The sequence below is a fragment of the Bos grunniens genome, chromosome 28, assembly GCF_055505025.1.
Source record: "Bos grunniens cultivar Pamir isolate PY7600 chromosome 28, Bosgru_T2T1.0, whole genome shotgun sequence".
In the NCBI taxonomy this organism is placed as follows: domain Eukaryota; kingdom Metazoa; phylum Chordata; class Mammalia; order Artiodactyla; family Bovidae; genus Bos; species Bos grunniens.
Window position 1 is genome coordinate 19,486,893 of NC_141192.1, and position 18,018 is coordinate 19,504,910.

General features: G+C 55.4%; 1 protein-coding gene across 13 annotated transcripts in view; it reads right to left on the bottom strand.

Moving 5' to 3' along the window:
- The window catches only part of PALD1 (phosphatase domain containing paladin 1), an 84,613-nt gene that overhangs the window by 25,961 nt on the left and 40,634 nt on the right, over nucleotides 1-18,018 (bottom strand). For all 13 annotated transcript variants that reach the window (XM_086381554.1, XM_086381547.1, XM_086381550.1 and 10 more), the window contains 16 exons: nucleotides 15,684-15,897; nucleotides 13,022-13,124; nucleotides 11,581-11,760; nucleotides 10,413-10,577; nucleotides 9,394-9,554; nucleotides 9,117-9,192; nucleotides 8,275-8,426; nucleotides 7,832-7,931; nucleotides 7,536-7,628; nucleotides 5,546-5,641; nucleotides 5,013-5,141; nucleotides 4,418-4,534; nucleotides 4,183-4,338; nucleotides 3,691-3,873; nucleotides 2,458-2,598; nucleotides 2,145-2,216 (listed from right to left, as the gene is read on the bottom strand). In XM_086381554.1, the coding sequence (XP_086237680.1) occupies nucleotides 2,145-2,216; nucleotides 2,458-2,598; nucleotides 3,691-3,873; nucleotides 4,183-4,338; nucleotides 4,418-4,534; nucleotides 5,013-5,141; nucleotides 5,546-5,641; nucleotides 7,536-7,628; nucleotides 7,832-7,931; nucleotides 8,275-8,426; nucleotides 9,117-9,192; nucleotides 9,394-9,554; nucleotides 10,413-10,577; nucleotides 11,581-11,760; nucleotides 13,022-13,124; nucleotides 15,684-15,868 (2,109 nt within the window). In that variant the 5' untranslated portion in view covers nucleotides 15,869-15,897. The remainder of the gene's footprint in view (nucleotides 1-2,144; nucleotides 2,217-2,457; nucleotides 2,599-3,690; nucleotides 3,874-4,182; nucleotides 4,339-4,417; nucleotides 4,535-5,012; nucleotides 5,142-5,545; nucleotides 5,642-7,535; nucleotides 7,629-7,831; nucleotides 7,932-8,274; nucleotides 8,427-9,116; nucleotides 9,193-9,393; nucleotides 9,555-10,412; nucleotides 10,578-11,580; nucleotides 11,761-13,021; nucleotides 13,125-15,683; nucleotides 15,898-18,018) is intronic.

An 18,018-nucleotide genomic window follows, 5' to 3' on the forward strand; every position in this document is an offset into this window, starting at 1 on the left:
TTTGCCAAACCGTTGATGGGGAAAGGACATTCTATTCAACAAGTGGTGCTGAGAATACTGGATATCCACATGCAAAAGAATAAACTTGGACCCTTAACCGTATACTATATACAAAAATTAATTCAAAATGGATCAAAGGCCTAAACTTCAGAGCTAAAGCCATAAAATTCTTAGAAGAAAAGCTTCATAATACTGCACTTAGCAATGACTTCTTGGACATGACATCAAAAGCACAGAAAACAAGAAAAAAATCTACTAATTTCATCAAAATTAAAAACTTTTGGGACTTCCTTGGCGGCCCAGTGGTTAAGGCTCTACACTTCCACCGCAGGGGTGGGGTGCGGATTTGACCCTTGGTTGGGGAACTAGGATCCCTCATGCTGCGTGGTGTGGGAAAAAAAAGAAAACTGAAAACTTTTGCATGAAAGGATACTGTCCACAGAGCAAAAAGGCAATCCACCAAACCATCACATATCTAAGAAGGAACTGATATCCAGAATAGAAAAAGAGTTCCTACAACTCAACACCAACAAAACAACTTAAATCAAAAATGGGTTGAACAGACATTTCTATGAAGAAGATGAGCCAACGGCCTTAAATGAAACAACATCCGACATCACTAATCACTGGGGAAAAACAAACCAACACTATAGTGAAGTATCGCTTCACACCTACTCGGAAGGCTATTAAAAAAACACACACACAGAAAACAGAAAACAACAAGTGTTGGAAAGAATGTGGAGGAACCGGAACCCTTGTACTTTGCTGGTGGGAATGTACATCTGCAGCTGCTGTGGAAAATAATACAGTTCCTCAACACTTGAGCAGTGAGTTACCAATTGATTCAGCAATTCCTCTTCTGGAATTGAAAGCAGAGACTCAAACAGATATGTGTACACCCATGCTCACAGCAGCATTACTCACAATAACCGAAAGGAGAGGACAACGTAGGTCTCCACAGACAGATAAAGCAGATAAATGAAACACGGTCAGTACTTACGATGGAATGTTATGTGGCCTTTTAAAATAGGAAATCGTGACACAAGCTACAACATGAGTGAACTTTGAAGATATCATGTCGAGTGAAATAAGCCAACCACAGAAGGACAAAAGCTGCATGATTCTCCTGATAGAAAGCACGTTAAACAGTCAAATTCATGGAGAGAGAAAGTAGAATGGTGGCTCCCAGAGGCTAGAGGAGGGATGATGGGGACTGAGGGAATATGGTGAATTTGGCCTGAGGAAAAAGTTCTGGAGATGGTGGTGAAGGCCATACAATAGCGTGAATGTACTTAACTCCAGAGAACCACACACTGAAAAATGGTTAAGAAGGCAGATTCTATGCTAAGTATATTTTACCACAATAAAAAAATAAAAGGAAAAGAATCTGTGAATCAGCCAGGAGAAAGAAGAGAGAAGCGGTCCAGGGCAAGGGAAAAGCATATGCAAAGGCCCAGAGGCCAAAAGCGCCTGGTGAGCTTGAGGTGCTGCACCGAGGCCCGGGTGTCAGGACGGCAGGGAGGGGCAGGGCGGGAGAGGGGCAGGGGCGAGGCTGGCCAGGTCGGCAGGAGCTGAGCACGACGCTGACACTGGGCAGCCCACTCCAACTCCTGAGTTCACATGCCCCGTCCGTCAGACAGGGAGGGACACTGCCACCTACCTGCAGGGTGTCAGGGAAGATGACACATGGCAGGGTACAGTACCTGGGTGGCTAAATGTGCACGGTTAGTGCGGTCCATCCAGGACCCTGGCCTGAAATGGGGGTGGGGTGGAGTATGGCCCTGCACCAGGCCACCAGCCACAGCTGGGCCCCAGGCGCCTGTGAGGTGGTCCTCAATGTTGCCCAGACCAGACAGTGGCCAGTGGCCTCACGAGGGCACACAGCCACCCAGCAGCAGGAGCAGGAAGAATGGGGAGGGGTCTGGCCCTCACTTCTCACAGACATCTGCCAGGGCCCAGAGCCAAGCTACCCTGTGCCCTGGTTTGCTCACCTGTGAAATGGAGACAGGGAAGTGCTGGTACAAGGAGGTGGAAGAAGGTGATGGCTTTGGGAGGAGCTTTGAACATCCCTCCAGGACTGCCAGAGAGACTCACCCTCTCTCTTCCCCCAGGTGTCCCCTGGGGACCCTAGGGGGCACACTCACCTCAAACTCGCCCTTGGTGAACTTGGCATCAGGCACGCTCACGAGCTCTTCCTCGCCCACCTCAGGGAAGCCCTGAGAGAAGACAGCCGCTGGGACTGGGAGCCCAGCTACCAGACTGCACCCTCCCCCAGACCCACGCCCAGAGCCCATGCTGGGGGGTCTGCCAGCCCACACGCCGTCTGCCCAGGGCTAACGGGAGGGGCCTCTGGGACCACACCAGGCACCAGCTCAGCCCCCCAGACCCTCCTGCCTTCGCCGGGGTCCCCAGGGACCAGCTGGCCCCCTGCCTGGGCAGACCCCTGTCCTCACATACTCTGATGTGCCAGAAGGCAAGCACAGCCACCACCATGGCGGTCGTGGTCCGGCCCTGGCCGCTGAGGCAGCTGAACACGAAGCCAGTCCCCGGGTCCTTGGCAAGGGCGGCCTGCAGGGCCCCCAGCAGCCAGTCGAAGTCCTGCACACGGAAACCGAGGTCGGAGTCAGTGGGTGCCCCTGCCGCACCGATTCCCAAGGCAACCCAGGCAGCTGCCCTGGGAGTGCCTGTCCACCCCGGTCGTGTCAGGCTCATAACCTGGTGTGTACACACTCAGCTCACTGAGGTACACACAAGACCTTGTGCGTGTAAACAATCATACCCCCATATAACCCCGCATTGGACGGGTGAGCGAACACAAGCACACACCTGAGGCCCCAGCTGCTACCACTTGCCAGGGAGAACATACATATTCCCATATGCTGTGTCCCCAGGCTACCTGTGGACCCCCAGCCCTACTGCCCACCCGAGGTGGACCCAACCCAGGCCCCAGCTTCAGGGCAGTTTGGACCTCAGCCAAGCACTGCAGCACATGACCACTAGAGGGCAACAAACCACAGGCAACCAGACCACAGAGCCAAGTGAGGGGGAAACAAGCCCATCACCACTCATCACAACAGGCACACAACAGGCCAGGTGCAGACACAGACATGCCCCCAAACAACCGACACATCACACAGTGACCCCCACACAATACATGCCAGGCACACACTCCACACAAACCTTAGAGACACAGACCACACAAGACACACACATGCACAAACCTATAGATAACACACGGACGCACAAAGCCCCTCCATCACACAAAGCATCCTGCAGCATCCCCTCCACAAACTCCATACACACACCACCTCACAGCACTCCCCAAAACGTGCTCTCTATACGTCCCCTAGTAAAGACAAGCGGGACCTCACAGCCGCCAGACACAGACCCACCACATACACACACATACACACTCCACAATCACTCACAACTACTCTGAACACACACAGACTCCACCAACAGCACAGACATACTCACCCACCCCACAAACACATCACATAAAACACACAGGCGCGCACATACATGAACGCAAAGCCTGGAAGGCACGTGAATAAACCATGGAGGCCGCTCTGAAACCAGAACAAGCTCTTAGTCCCCCTGGGGAGCTGTGCCCACAGCCAAGACCCAGGCCCAAGGGAGACAGCTAGGGCGTCCTCCCCTCCCCGGAGGCCTCAGCCGCTCGGCCCTCACCTCCTCACGAGGGGCGCAGAAGTCTGGGACGGGGATGCGGTGGTAGGTGAGGCCGGGGCAGGCCCCGTGGTGCTGGCTGAAGACCTCCTGCATGGTGAGGCATGTCTGGAACCTGTGGGTCTGCGGGCCGTCGGCATCGGGGGGAGGCCTGGTCAGGTGGGCCTTCAGCTGGGTCTCCAGGTTCTAGGGGAGGGTGGGACAGAGGGCTCAGGCCACAAGGCAACCCCCAGGCCAGCCCTGAAAGACCAGAGCCGGCTATGGCCAGGCCAGTCCTGGCTTTGGGGCCTATCACTGCCCCTTCTTGAGCCTCCAGGTTTCTAACCAGACCCGGGGCTAGCATGACAGTCTTGAATCAGTCATTCCCTGAGATGCTCCTCTCGGGGCCCGTTTCTCCAACTGTACAACAGGAGCATACAAGCTTCTGAAGACCCTTTCAGGCCAGCTCCCCAGAAGGCCTCCAACGGAGGCGGGTACAAGGCAGGAGAGCCCCACCTCCAGCTGGTCAGGGGCCATGGGGGGCCCAGGCCACCGCAGACTGTGGGTTCGCCCGTCACACTCCAGCACAGCCTCCTCCCTCAGGTTGACCCACACGACTTGCTGCAGTTTCCTCTTGGAGTCGGTCAGGTAGGCCAGGATACTCCCCAGGGCCTGGGGGACAGGAAGGCCATCAGCAAAAGGGCTCAATCACCCTCCCTCTGCCCCACAAGTGTGCCCCCAGGGTGGTCACCTTGGCACTGGGCTGGGCCATGCCATAGATGGGCAAACGGGGCACCCGACGGAAGTTGGCCACGTCCATCTCTCTGATGGTGCTGAGTGCATCCGGGGAGACGAGGTCATCTGCCACCTGTCGGGACAGTAGCAAGCCTGGGACCCACAGCAGCCATTGAGGTTCAGAGCCTGGCCCCAGGTGGGCGTGGGGGATGGGGGATAAGACCAGCACTTGACAGTTTACAAAGCACTTTTGCACACTTGGAGCCTTATAACCACCCCGGCATGGACAAGAACGATGGTGCCCAATCTTCGGATAAGGAAGCGGAGACTCAAAGATGCAACACTGGAGGCAAAGCTACCAGAAACAGTTCTCCTCACTCCCTGCCCAGAGCAATTGGGTTTGAGAATGAAGAGCAGGTACTGAACAGTAACCAGAGCTGTAAGCACTTCTTAAGGCCTGAGAATGGCCCCATTTTGTTCACAGGCAGATTCCATCACCCATCATCACTGAGGGCAATGCTTAGCCCAACCCCACAGGAATCAGGGCTGTAACCAATCCCAGGGCCAGCCCACACCCACTCCCACTTCCCCAGTCAGTCAGGTACACTCACCAGGGAGCCCAGGGCGATGAGGTCCTTGGGGGCCACAGGCCCCGCTGAGCTTAGTATCACAGGCAGGCGGTACAGTTCAGGATGGACACACAGCCAGCGGCTGAAACTGAGGGCAAAAGCCAGCGGGTACTGCAGCCCGAGGCAGAGAGAGACGGGATTTCAGGGGCACGGGGCCAAAACTCTTCCTGCCTACCCTGTAGTGGGGGACCCGGGAGACACCCATCACAGCCCAGAGCAGGGGTAAGGGGGTGGAGAGAGAGTAACAGGCCCTGATGCCCTGGCTAAGGATACAGAGATGGACCCAGAGGAAAGAGAGATGGGGCCTCTCCTTGGCGGCCCTGCTCAGGGACTGTCCCTCTATCTGGGTCTCTCTTTGCTTCCTCCATTCCCCCCTTCCTCTGAAAGCAACAAACGTCCCCACTCCCCTCCCCAGCTCCACAGAGGTCCCCACCGACCCCATGCCAGTCACCGAGTGGGGAGACCGGAGGGGCCCCAGGAGAAGAGGTGTGTGTCCGCTCATCCCCCAGCCCCACCTGCTCATGGAGATAGTAGTTAAACAGGATCAGGTAGAAGTACCGCTCCAGGCTCTGAAGCGCCCTCTGCTGGACACCGTGCTGGCTGCTGCTTCCCTGAGAGGGAGGGACCCAGAAGGGCCAGCGGTAAAGATCGGGCAGCTCAGGTCACCCAACCTCATCCCTGGAAGTTAAGCCTCAGAAATTCCCAGAGGGCAATCTACCTGCCCTTCATAACACTGTTTTGCCAGGCTGGAAGTTCCTGCAAGCATCTAACTCTATCCCATTTGCTGTGGTTTATCCGCGTTCAGGGAGAGCTGCTGGTGACCAGAGCTGCTGCTGGACCAAGCATTCCAGTTCTCGATGAGGCTGTGCCCAGAGAGGCTGGGCCTCGCTGCATGGCCCCAGTGCCACCCACACAATCCATGCTGAAGCAGCAAGTGTACAAACACCCATCCCTGAGCCAAAGGCCCGGCCTAAGAGCTGTAACCTTCCCCGCCCCAGCATCCACTGGGCAGGGGGGCTGTCACAAAGAATTCCAAGGGTCCTTCTCTTCACCTGTGGATCTCAGGCTTCTTCTTCTGGGTCAGCATCACCTTCTGGAGGTCAAGTGAGATTTGTATAGGCCCGGAAAAAGAGGCCATGCCCTTGGATGAAGTTTAATCCCACCTCTGGGAATCTAGACCTGAGGTCAGCACACTTATTTCTATAAAAGTCCAGACAGTAAATATTCTAGGCTTGCAGGCTACCAGATCTGTGTTGCGACAGCTCGACACTGCCAAGGCAGCACGCGACCACCGTAGCCTGCACATAAATGGATGGGCGAGATCTCCTGTCAACAAAACTTATTTATCAAAACAGGTGGTGGGCTAGATTTGGCCTGTGGGCCATAGTCTGTCCAGTCCTAATCCAGACCTTATAAGGCGGAAAATCCTAAATACAAAACAGCCTCATTTGCATGAAGCAGTTCAATGCAAAGTAGGTTCACTGGTGACCCCACTGTGCAACAGGAAGGGGCCTGTACATGACAGCAGGGGATGCCCAGGAACAGCTGCTCTGTCGGGCTCCCTTCTGAGACCTTATGGCCTGAGCTCCCCTAACTCACAACAACCCTACGGAGAGTTATTGTATATGTGGGGAAACTGAGGCACAGAGCAGTGAAGGAGGTTGGCCAGGCCCACATGCCTGTAGGTGGCCGAGCTAGAAAACAGAAGCCCGGTAATCAGGCCAGAGCCCTGCTCCTAACCTACAGGCCAGGGAAAGCTGAGCCTCACAATGGCTTTGGTTCCACAGCAATAAATCTCAATGATGACAAGCAGGTATGACACGGAAAAGACAGGGCTACATGAAACAAACAGGATGCAAACATGCCCTGGACAAGCTGCAGAAGAACCCCAGAAGCACGAAAACTGAAGCAAGCTAGCCCAGAACGCTCATAGCAGCTGTGCTTGGGTGACGGGCAGTTTTACTTCTCTAATTTCTCAATTTTCCATAATATTGGTTTTACAAGATATTTCTTTAAGCATTAAAGCAGAAAAAGGCTCTGTGGGCTTTAGATTCTTTCCATGAGCTGTGTGCAAATACTGTCAAGCCAGCCTCCTCTCTCCAGAGCACGGGGACGGGCCTGCTGAGACAGCCCAGAGCGCATGGCTCTTCCAGAAGATGGGCTGGACCTAACCCCAGCCTTCCCAACGAAACAGCAAGCGTTTCAACTGCAGAGGGGGCCCGGAGCAGCCTGGAAAGCATCTGCAGTCAGAGGCCTCCAGCACCTCGCCAGCAGCCCCTTCCTCCATCCTGTTTATTCTGCAGTGAGGGGTCCTAATCAGGGAAAGTAAACTTCCTCCCTTCCTGCAGGCCCAGCTCCCTATCTCCCCTTCCTCTGAAAACTGCTCTCTACTCATGGAAGCAGCAGCAGCAATCAACAAAAGCCAGGCTGAAATGGGCCAGTCAACAGGCCTCACCCAACGAGGCTGCCAAGCTCCAGCGAAAGTAGCAGCTCTCCGCGCCTCACCTGTGCCCGGCTGCCTTCCAGCTCCCTCTGGCTTCCCAGGACTACTTCCTTCAGGTCGTGCAACTCTGCACAGGCAGCAATGGCTCTGTCCACCTGGTGTCAGGGACCGGGGCAGGGGAGAGAGGACAGAGGCAGGGAAGGAGCAGGGCCAAGGAAAGATGGCAGGAGGCAGAAGAGAAGGACAAAGAGAACAACTGGTTAGGAAGGGAGGGCTGGGGAGGAGAGCTCCTCAGCAAGGGCAGCGAGTGCTCCCCACTGCCCCCACCCCCAGCTCTTCACACAGTCCCCATGCTCACCTCTTCCACCATCCTCCTCCCCTCGGGCACCATGTGGAGAAAGCTCTGGACCACCTCGAGCTGCTCCATGGACAATGGCTTGGTCTTCATAGGAGCAGCCCTGACAGGCAGGGACAACAGCATAATCAGCACTCCCGAAGGCTGCCGTCAACACCCTCCCATTCACCTGGACTGCACTGGACTACAAGCTCAAGTTTCCCTTCCAAATCAGGCAGGGGAAACAACAGGCCTTTGCCCTGCTGGGGAAACCGAGGCCAGAAAGGTCAAGTGAATTTCTCCAGGTCACCCAGGGAAGTCTGTGCAAACCAGGAAAGGAGCTGCCGATGCCCAATATCCAACTGTACCTCTGGGTTTCTGATGTGTCCCCGGCCTCCTGGGGTAGCCCGCCCCCTCCTCCCCTGATCCCCGAGGCCCCTTGGGGCACTGGCTCTAATGCCACTCACTCTGGCCGCAAGGCGGTCCCACCACGGTGAAACAGGAGGAGTGTGCCCAGAACCATGCCCAGGCTGGCCCTGCCCACACCCGTCTGGCAGCTGAAGAGGAGAGCAGGGGGAGGCCCGTGGGCATCTTGGAGCAGCAGCAGGCTGGGGGTCTCCTGGGAAAGGACCGTGAAGAGCAGGGAATGGTGTGACCGGAGAGCCCTCAGTTGAGGACCAAGTTAGGATGCGGGTGGAGGGGCATCATGGTATTGATGCCTCCCCCTGGTCTGTGGCAAGATGGGGACAGACCAGCAGCCTCTGGAGCAATCCCACAGCTCGGTCTGCTCCACTGGCCCCAGGAGCACAGGCCCTGCCCCCTTCCCACACTCCAGGGGGCTCAGCGAGGCCCTGGAGGTGAGAACTACTCAGAGGGGACACAGGGCCACAGCTACATTGCTATGCAGTTTACACTGCGACTCAATAAGGCGACCTCCCGGGGGAGTACAGACCGCAACATGGGTTCTTAGGAAATATCAGCTGGAGACCCACGGGTAAGAAATTTTAGTTCTAATAAAGAAATGAGGAACCTGAGACCTAGAAAAGTTAGGAGATTCACCCAGGATCACACAACAAAGTGAGGAGCCAAGCCACAGCCAGAGAGCCCAGTCCTCCAGACGCCCCGTGCTGGGCTCTGCCATTAGACAGTATACAAGTACACACCCACACAGACACACACAACCCCCTCCGCCTTCCTCCAGGAGACACACCACCCAAGCATCTCCAAGGAGACAGGGCCTTGACAGACCCACTCTCCAAGCACCTGCGCACCCCACCAAGCTCCCACCACTCCTCCAGTCCCCACTCACCCGGAGGACACTGACAAAGGCATCGAACTGGGCTTCCAGGGGGGCCCCTTGCTCTGGCAGGGGCAGACGGTGGTACCTGCCGGGTGACAGGGAACAGCCCATCAGGTAAGCCACACACCCCATACCCCGGACATCCACCATTCCCGGGGGAGACACAGGCATGGGGGACTCAGCCCAACCTGCAGATGGTGAGACTGAGCCCGCACCAGGAGAGCAGGCCCAGAGAGCACCCATGCCCAGCACGCTGGGGCCTCCGCGCAGGCCTGGCCCCCAGTACCTGTAGGAGGGCTGCAGGAAGAGGGGCCTCTTAAACACCTCCTCAGTCACGTGCACATCGTCCTCGCCCCGGATGGCCACGGCGTGGGGCTCCCCCCGCAGGTCCTCAGTGTTGTGGTACACGTAGTACTTGTTCTCGCTCAGCTGGGCAAAGTCGTGGATCTAGATGGAGGCCAGGGGCCAGAGGGCCATGATGGACCTTGCTGGCTGAGCTCTGGAGGCACCTAAGCCACACGGAGGCCATGGACAGGCTGCTTGCCCTCCAGGGAGAACTACAGCCAGAGGTGCTTTCTGTGCCCTGGCAGTGCTGGAGGGCCCGGGGTGACCGCTGGCCCAAGGGCAGCCACCTGTGCCTCAGCTGCTGCGTCCCACACCACGGCCAGGCTGGGAGGGCTCTGCCCGGTGGGCAGCAGGAATTGGCCAAACCACCAGACTGAAGGACAGGAGGAAGCTGGTCAGCTGGGAGCTGGAGGGGACGAGGCCTGAGAAGGAGACGGGGAGACGACCACAGCCAGTGCGACCTCTGCTCCTGCCTGGGGGTGTCTCAGAGGAGGGGGGACACCATGACCCCTGCACACTATTTACACAGCTCTGTGGTGTGTGAACAGCCCCAGAGACCTGGACAAGTCCCCATGCTGTGAAGGAGGAGGTCAGAGGAACCTCAGAAACAGAGGCCCAGGGAGAGAAGCGGCCCAGCCCAGGCCTCACAGCTCACGAAGGCTGAACCTGGTCTTGGGACTTTCAGCTAAGTACTCTCTGCCCTCCACCAGACCCTTTTCTAAATAAGAATGCTGAGTTTGGAGGAGAAAAGCAGGGTGGGGAAAGACCAGAGGCAAACAGAGCTGAGAAGAGAAGTCCTCACCCTGGTGCCCCGTGAGCTGGCCTTGCAGCAGCCACTGGCCCAAGTGGGACAGCTTAGTGGGCAAGCATGAGCCGGTGAGAGCAGAGCGGGCTGGGGCTCAGCTCAGGTGCCCGAGGCTACCAGAAGGGCGGCCTCCCACCCACACAGGTGGCCCTCACCTCCTTCCGGATGGCCAGCTCCAAGCGCTCCGCCTGGACCCCTGGTCCAAGGCCCTGGAGGTTCTCATGAAGATTCTGCTTGTCTCGAGGCGTGTAGGGTATAAAGTCCTCAGCAGCTCGCAGAAACAGCACGGGTTCCTCCCGCACACAGAAGATGACACATTCCTGTCGGGCATCCAGGGAGGAAGGAGCCATCACCACTATCTGGCGTGGACACCCGCTCCACCGCCCTTTCCCCGGACCCCCTCGAGGGCCCATCACCCCACTCTGCCCCTGCAACCTGAATCTTACCCCAGAAACAAAGCTCAGGCCAAATGCCACCAGCTCCTGACCCTCCTTCCTCTCTACATCTTTCTCCCTTTGTGGACTACAGGGTCCTTGCAGGTAGAATCATGTCCTGGTCATTTTCATGTCCCCACAAAGCCTAGCATAGATCCCTGAGTAAATCAAGGGCTGATAAACATCAGCTTAAGACATGAATGCCCACCGCCACCATGCAATCACTCACTGAGCACCATACAGACAGAGGGAGCTGGTAGGCAGGCTCCGCCCTAGAGAACTTGCTGGGATGATGGAATGGGATCCATGCTCAGCTAACACCCCTTCTTCACTCTGGTTCACTAAAGCCTCTCCATCTTCACCCAGGTTAAATCAGACTGCCCGCTACGAGCCTGCAGTAACAGTGGACCCTCCACCTCTGTCCTGGAGACACTCAAAACCCCGTCTCCACAGCAGGCGGAGAGAGGAGTCATGTCAAGCAGACACATGGAGTCCAGAGGTCTGGGTCTGGGTCTTGGGACACCACTCAGGGGCCTCTTATCCTGTCTGGGCCTGTTTTCTCCTCTGTAAAATGGGACAATAGCTGCCCCACCCATGTAGGATCAACATGAGGATGTAAGTCTTAGCTGTAATCATCATCCTATGGGTGTATAGAGGGGCTGCTAACCTCGGGGCTCCCATGTCCATACAGGACAATGCAACAAACATTTGCCCAGAATTTCCCAGTCATGCTGAGCACAATGACCATCGACTTTCAGGGCCAGGCCCTGGTCACCAGTCACCACCTCCCCCATAATATGCCCAGGCCCTTCCAGAGCCTCTGCAGTTGCCCCTCCCATTTCCCCAGATTTGGGGGACTGGCCCCTGCCTGGGAAATGGCCATGCTTACCCGGTGTCCATCCTTCTGGAGTTTCTGGAGGACCTGCCTAAACCCCGAGAGGCTGGGCTGTCCCATGCCGAACACAGCGAGCCCGCCCTGCACCTGCCGGAAGTTGGGGGCCCCACAGCTCTGCAGGGTGCCCAGCGTGTCCATCTTCTCAGTAACATCCCGCACCAGGAAGTAGCGGCCCTGGCAGGGGAGAGCCACAGGGGTCACTCAGATGACGCAGGGACATCTTTTACAGACAAGGCTCTATCCCAGGCCCCAGAGGATGGGGCGCAGGGAGACGGGGTGGGGAACATGATCCTCAGGTTGTCTAAGACTCGTGGGAAAAGCAGAGAGAATACTTGTGATGCCAGGAGGGGTGTCACATAGTGTGGGAAGAGAGAAGACAACTCTTCCTGAAGGAGAATCAAAGACGGCTTCAGGCTGGAGGCGGCACCTGAGCCAGGACTTGAGGAAGCAGAGCAGGGAGAAGCATTACAGGGACCGGGAATGGAGACCAAAGCCGCCTGCAGGGCGCGCCTACAGCCCCCAGGGCAGAAAACAAACATCTCTCACCCAGAGGCGAAGCCCCATGGAGAAGGGGTTCAACAGGGAATTACAGCTGGGACACCAGCAACCAACTAGGAGAAAAGTGTGAGCCACTTCCCAGGGGCCTGCAGTCATGCGTATGGGCAGGTCTCTCCCTTCCCCAGCTGGGAACGCAGACCACAGAGAAAAGAGGGGTCAGGTGAGGGCAGGAGGAACTAGGAGATTTATTCCCGGGCAAAAAGAAACCATGAAGTCATCTCATCCACCCGTTCACCCACCTCCCCATCCACCACTACCTCCCACCCAAACCCTCTTTCAACAAATACAGTTTAATCATCATGACTACCATTAATTCATTCACTGACTGTTTTTGAACACCTACATGATTACCCAAGCACTGTTCTAGGACCTGGGACTATAGCAGTCACCAAGACACATGAAAACTCATCTGCCCTTGGAGACTTTACTTTCCAGGGGATATTTTAAGGTTAAAAAAAAAGATAGATCTGGATAGATATACATCTATGTCTACATCTCTATCTATGCACTAAAGAAGTCCTAAAACTTCAAAAGACAATGGGATGACGATTCCTAGCCTGAGAAGAGCAGTCTGGGGCCCCAAGCCCTTCAGGTTCCCATGTGCGTCTTCCTTGGTGCTCAGAGAGAGGGGTGTGGCCAGGCTGGGGCCAGGCAAGGGCCACATGGGGACAGAAGAGCAGGGTCCCCACAGGGCAGCAAGAACAGGTCCCAGGGTATCAGAGAGGGAGAGCAAGCGGGATCAGGGTCCCAGAGGATGGGGTGAGGCAGAGAAGGAGGCCACAGGGGAAGCAGGGGGAGATTAGGGAGGGAGCCTGCGAGGAAGGAGGGCTGGAGCAGTGGGAGGCAGGAAGGGAGAGAGGGGCAGGCCTGACCTCACCTGCACCAGGTAGTGCTCGGGGGTGGCATCAGAGAGCCGGCCCAGGGTGTAATGGGCTTTCAGCAGCTCATCGTGGATCTGGAACTCCTCCTTGCAGTTGTACCTGCCAGGGGCAGGATGCAGCTGGCCTCAGGCAAGCACAGTGGCCAGGATACACTCCACCCTCACCCGGCCCACAGCAGGGCCACCCCATCCCACACATGCATTTATGACAGACGCTGCCTGCTGTCCCCCAGTATCCACACTCCCCTTCTTCCTCAGCAACAGTTCCCTGAATTTGTGACGGGGCCATCCAGCTGAAAACTCTAAGTCCCAGCCTCCCTTGCACCTAGTGTGATCATGTGATTCAGTTCTGCCCAATGGGATGTGAGGAGAAGTATGCAACTTCTGGGCCATTCCCTTAAAGGAAAGAAGACGTATTCCTTCCTTCTCTCTGGCAAGCACCCAAAAGTGACGGCAGGAGGTAGATGCTGATGATGGCAGGGCAACAAAAGGAGGAGCCTGGCCGATTATGGAGCAGTCATTCCAGCCTGGAATACCTCCTGGACTTTTGTGTAGAGAGAAGCTGCCGTCTTGTTTAAAGCCTCCTTAAACAAGGCTTACTTTGGCCCCAGATGGTCCCTCCATCAGATGTGTCTAAGAACCCCCACACTGACAATCCCACAGCACAGTGTAGTGGTTCAGGACACAGGCCTTGGGGCCAGGGTATGACTTGGACTCCACGGCTTTGAAGTTACGTGGTCTGTAGTGTCTCCAGTCACTCCCACCTCCTAAGGGCTGCTGTGAGAAGACAAAGCACTCATGAAGTAAGTGCACAGTGCCTCAGGGACTCTAATCATCTAGTAATCTAATTACTAGTAAAGTTCTACCTCCACCCAGGGCCGTTTCAAACAAAACACACAGATTTCTGAAGATGCTCAACCTGAGGGACGGCTGTGCATTACAGACCCAAAACGCGTCTGTGCTGATTACAGCAAAGAATCTGACACAGCCTCCCAGGGCTCATGATCTGGGGTCTGACATCTCTTTACCAAAGGATAAGGGTGATGGAATGAGTAGGGTGGGGAGCACTAGACAGGAGTCGTGAGACCTGGGGTCCCTCAGCCAGCTCTGCCTCCTTCTCACACATGACCCATGAAGGGCAAATCCTGCCTTCCCAGAACTCAGTTTCTATATCTAGGTCAGGTTTCATATCTGATCTAAAAAAGCTATTGATTAGATCAGGAGTCAGAAAACCTTTTCTATTAAGGACCAGATAGCAAACACTCCAGGCTTTGTGGGCCCCGCAGTCTGCCACAACTTCTCCACTCTACCACTGCAGCCTTAAGCATCCTTTGGTGATATGCAAATGAGGGGGCGTGGCTGTGTCACAACAGAGACTTATTTACCAAAACACGTGGTGACCTGATTTGGCCTGAAGGACACAGTTTGCCAGCCCGTTTTGGATGATCTTCTAAGGTCCCTCCTTCCACAAACAAGCTACAACGCAAGGAGCACTAGGTCACAGTTGGCTCTAGGAGGCATGCAGGATACCACTGAGGTGGGTTTTTACAGCAAGCCAGAGAATGTTCTGAGCCGTGCCATGCTTAAATTTTTTGAACCTCATCCCCACAGATCCTGATAAGGAAACTAAGCCCTTATGAGAGGGAAAAGGATTTGCCCAAGGTCACAGAGCAGGGGACAGGCAGAGCTGGGCACAGGATTTCCAACACTGTGCTCAAGACCCAAACCAAGTTCTGTCGTGCGCTAGTCAAAAAACTACATATCAGGTCCCTTTCATTTAACATCTCCTTCCTCCCCTTATGAGCAAAGTAATGTATTATGATTCCAGTTTTCCTGTCAGGCCCCAAAGCCAGCAGGCCGGATTTATCACTCCTTCAGTTTCCTTACATAGAGGCCCCATCTGCTAGGCCTCCGCCAACCGTCACTCCAGGAAACACATCCAGTTCTTAGCTAATCATGTCTACCTTCCTCCATCCTGAGGGGTCCCAAGGCAGGGAGCTCAGTGGGTGGATGCGAGGAAAAACAAGGCTTCCCAATCACCAGGAAACGGAGCCAATGTCCCTCTGGCTCCCTGGCCTCAAGCTCTCGGCACCCGCTCCTTCCCTGGGCCCACAGGACACATGCAGGGTATCCAGGTCTCTCAAAGGATGGGGCCAGAACAAACCCTCAGTAATCTCCAGAAAAGTCCCTGAAGGGCCCAATTAGGAAAGTTGACCAACAGCTTCCAGCTTTTTCAGCCCAAGGCCCTTTAACAGCCTGGTGTCAACCTCAGTTTTGAACCATAATTACAGATTGTGGGGGGGAAAAAACCTAAATTTTATGTATCTAAGTACATAAACTTCCTTTTAAAAAGTTCAGCAAAAAATTACTCTCAAAAGAGTGTCCCAACCTCCCCCCGGCCAGCCGCTCCTCCCATTCCTACACTCCTTGACAACCACGCCATGAAACGTAATAAGAGCTAAGAGAACCCCAAAAGACAGCAGCTCTGCCACCCACTTGCTGTGTGACTCCAGACACACTGCTTAACCTCTCTTGGCCTCAGTGTCTTCCTCAATGGAAGCAGATTGGAGACGTTAAGTGCTGTATGCCACCACCCCTCCAGGCAGCTCCCCCCAGCCATGTCTTCTGGGGACAGGGTCATACTTGTCCTGCCACTCACGTGATCACGACGGGGGCCACCTTGTTGGGGATGATGGACTTGGCCTTACTGTTGTGCAAGCCCGTGGTCTGGAAGGAGTGGACGCTGAGTGAGTGCCGACCATCCATCGAGCCACCGTCCTGGAGGCCCTCAAAGGGGGCGCTTGCCGAGACCGTCTGCTGGGCCGTGCTGGCTGTTGTACCCATAGTCTGCTGGCAGCCTCAGGACCCAAGACCTGTGGGGTAAGAGGAGATGCAATCAAGGAGGGGGTGGGAACAGTCACAGCAGGAAGGGACCCAGCCCACCCCTCACCTCTGCCCTGTGAACAAAGTTCTGAGGCCCAGAGAGGGCCTACTCTGCCTGCAGCTGTCACTCAGCAAAGCACGTCAACAGGCCTACCGCTATGCCTGGGCCCTCTGCCACTGCTCTGGGGAGAGTTATGGACATGGGCAGATAAGAAGATACAGCCCTGATCCCTTACAGTTTACCCCTCCCTAGTGAACATACGACAGTCAGAAAAGAGCCAGCCATCCCCACCAGGTCAGGACCCAAGGCTCCAAGTACCTAGGTCAGGCCACATGGAGATCAGGCCTTCCAGACCCGGAGAAAGGGAAGGCTGTCACCAGAGGGAGAACCAGAGGCAGAGGGAAGTCTGGAGATGGCTTTGAAGGGTTTGGATGGGAACAGAACATAGCTGTGAATGTCACAAAAGAGGCCAGGGAAGTCCAGACTGGGGGCGTTCTCAGCAGATCAAGGCCCCTGAACTCTACATCAACAACATCTACATCACCAATAACATCTCAACAGCCAAAGCTTTTGCCCGACATCCGGCACGCCAGGCATCCTTGTGGTCTCACAATTCCCACTGCAGGGCTCTCTCCTAGGGAAGTAGTGAAGGATGTGTGCAAAGAGTGGGCTACAAGGGTGTTTTGTTGATCACAATGCTATTTATAGTAACAAAACACTGGGAACAGCCTGCAACAGGGGATTTGCTGAATAAATTATGGGGCATCTCTAAGGTGGAATGTTAAACAGCCTTAAAAATATATTGACTGATGTGGAAAGATAGCTAGGCAACCAGAAGGGAAGAGGAACAGGCTGCAAAGCAAGCACAGGATATAATCCATTTTAATACATGAGCACAAATCAGGAGAAAAGTCTGGGAGGGCACACACCAAGATGCTAACCTGTCATCAGCTGGTGATGAGATTACAGACAGTTTTTACTTTCTCCTTTTTCCTTATGTGCATTTTCTGAACACTGGGTAGTAAAACCTACTTAAAACAAAAGAATGGCTGGAGAAGCAGGCCAGGAGAGCCACTAACAGCTGGCAGAGGGTGTGGGGAAGACTGGCTCAGGGGTCTGAGAACCCTGCGACGGGTTCAGGAACCTGAGAAGGGGCTGGGAATTCCATACACTCAAGAAGAGGGTGACAGACACAGGAGACAGAGGCTCACAGAACTTTCTCAGAGCCCAGTGGCAGCTGCTCCCCACGGCACTGATGGCCCAGGATCAGGAAGGGGAGAGAGTTCCCTGCCCGCTGGTTCCCACTCCCACCTGCACCCTGAGAGCGTCAGTCGCTCAGTTGGGTCCAACTCTTTGCAACCCCATGGACTATAGCCTGCCAGGCTCCTCTGTCCATGGGATTCTCCAGGCAAGAATACTGGAGTGGGTAGCCATTCCCTTCTCTAGGGGATCTTCCCAACCTAGAGACTGAGCCTGGGTCTTCTGCATTGACAGGCAAATTCTTTACCATCTGAGCCACTAGGGAAGCCCTCCATTCTGAAAGCACAGGGACGATACAGTCTTTAGAACCTGATGACTCCCCTCTGCTCCCCTGCCCAAGCTGCCCTAATCTGGGCATGAGCTGCTCCCCACCATCCACACACTCCCAGCCCTGCCCTCTCATAAGCAGCAGCAGCATCTCAGGAAGTGGATGGTGGGGCCAGGAGTCAGCACGAAGCCCGGGAAGTAGGTCACTCTGAAGGCTGAGCTCACCACGCCCTCCCTCCCCCAGGGGTCAGAGTTCCCAGGCAATGCTCCCCCAGCATTCCAGGGCGGTGCCCTCAGGCTCCCCTTCCCAGAGTCACCCAGACAGAATGACTGTTCATTCCGTCCCCCCCAGCACCCCAAACCACTGCCTCTCCTTTCCCAGTCTGGGAAGGGTCCCCTCTCTCTCCAGCTCAGCCTTGTCATCCTTGACAACTCCCAGCAGGCATGTGACAGCTCTGCTAACACGTACACCTTGTGTTTATAAGAGCCTTGTCACAGCTCTCCACACCCGGGCCAATCTCTCTCTTTTTTCTCTCTTTTCTTCTTTTTCTTGGTAGAAGGTGGAAGGACTAAGCCTTTATTT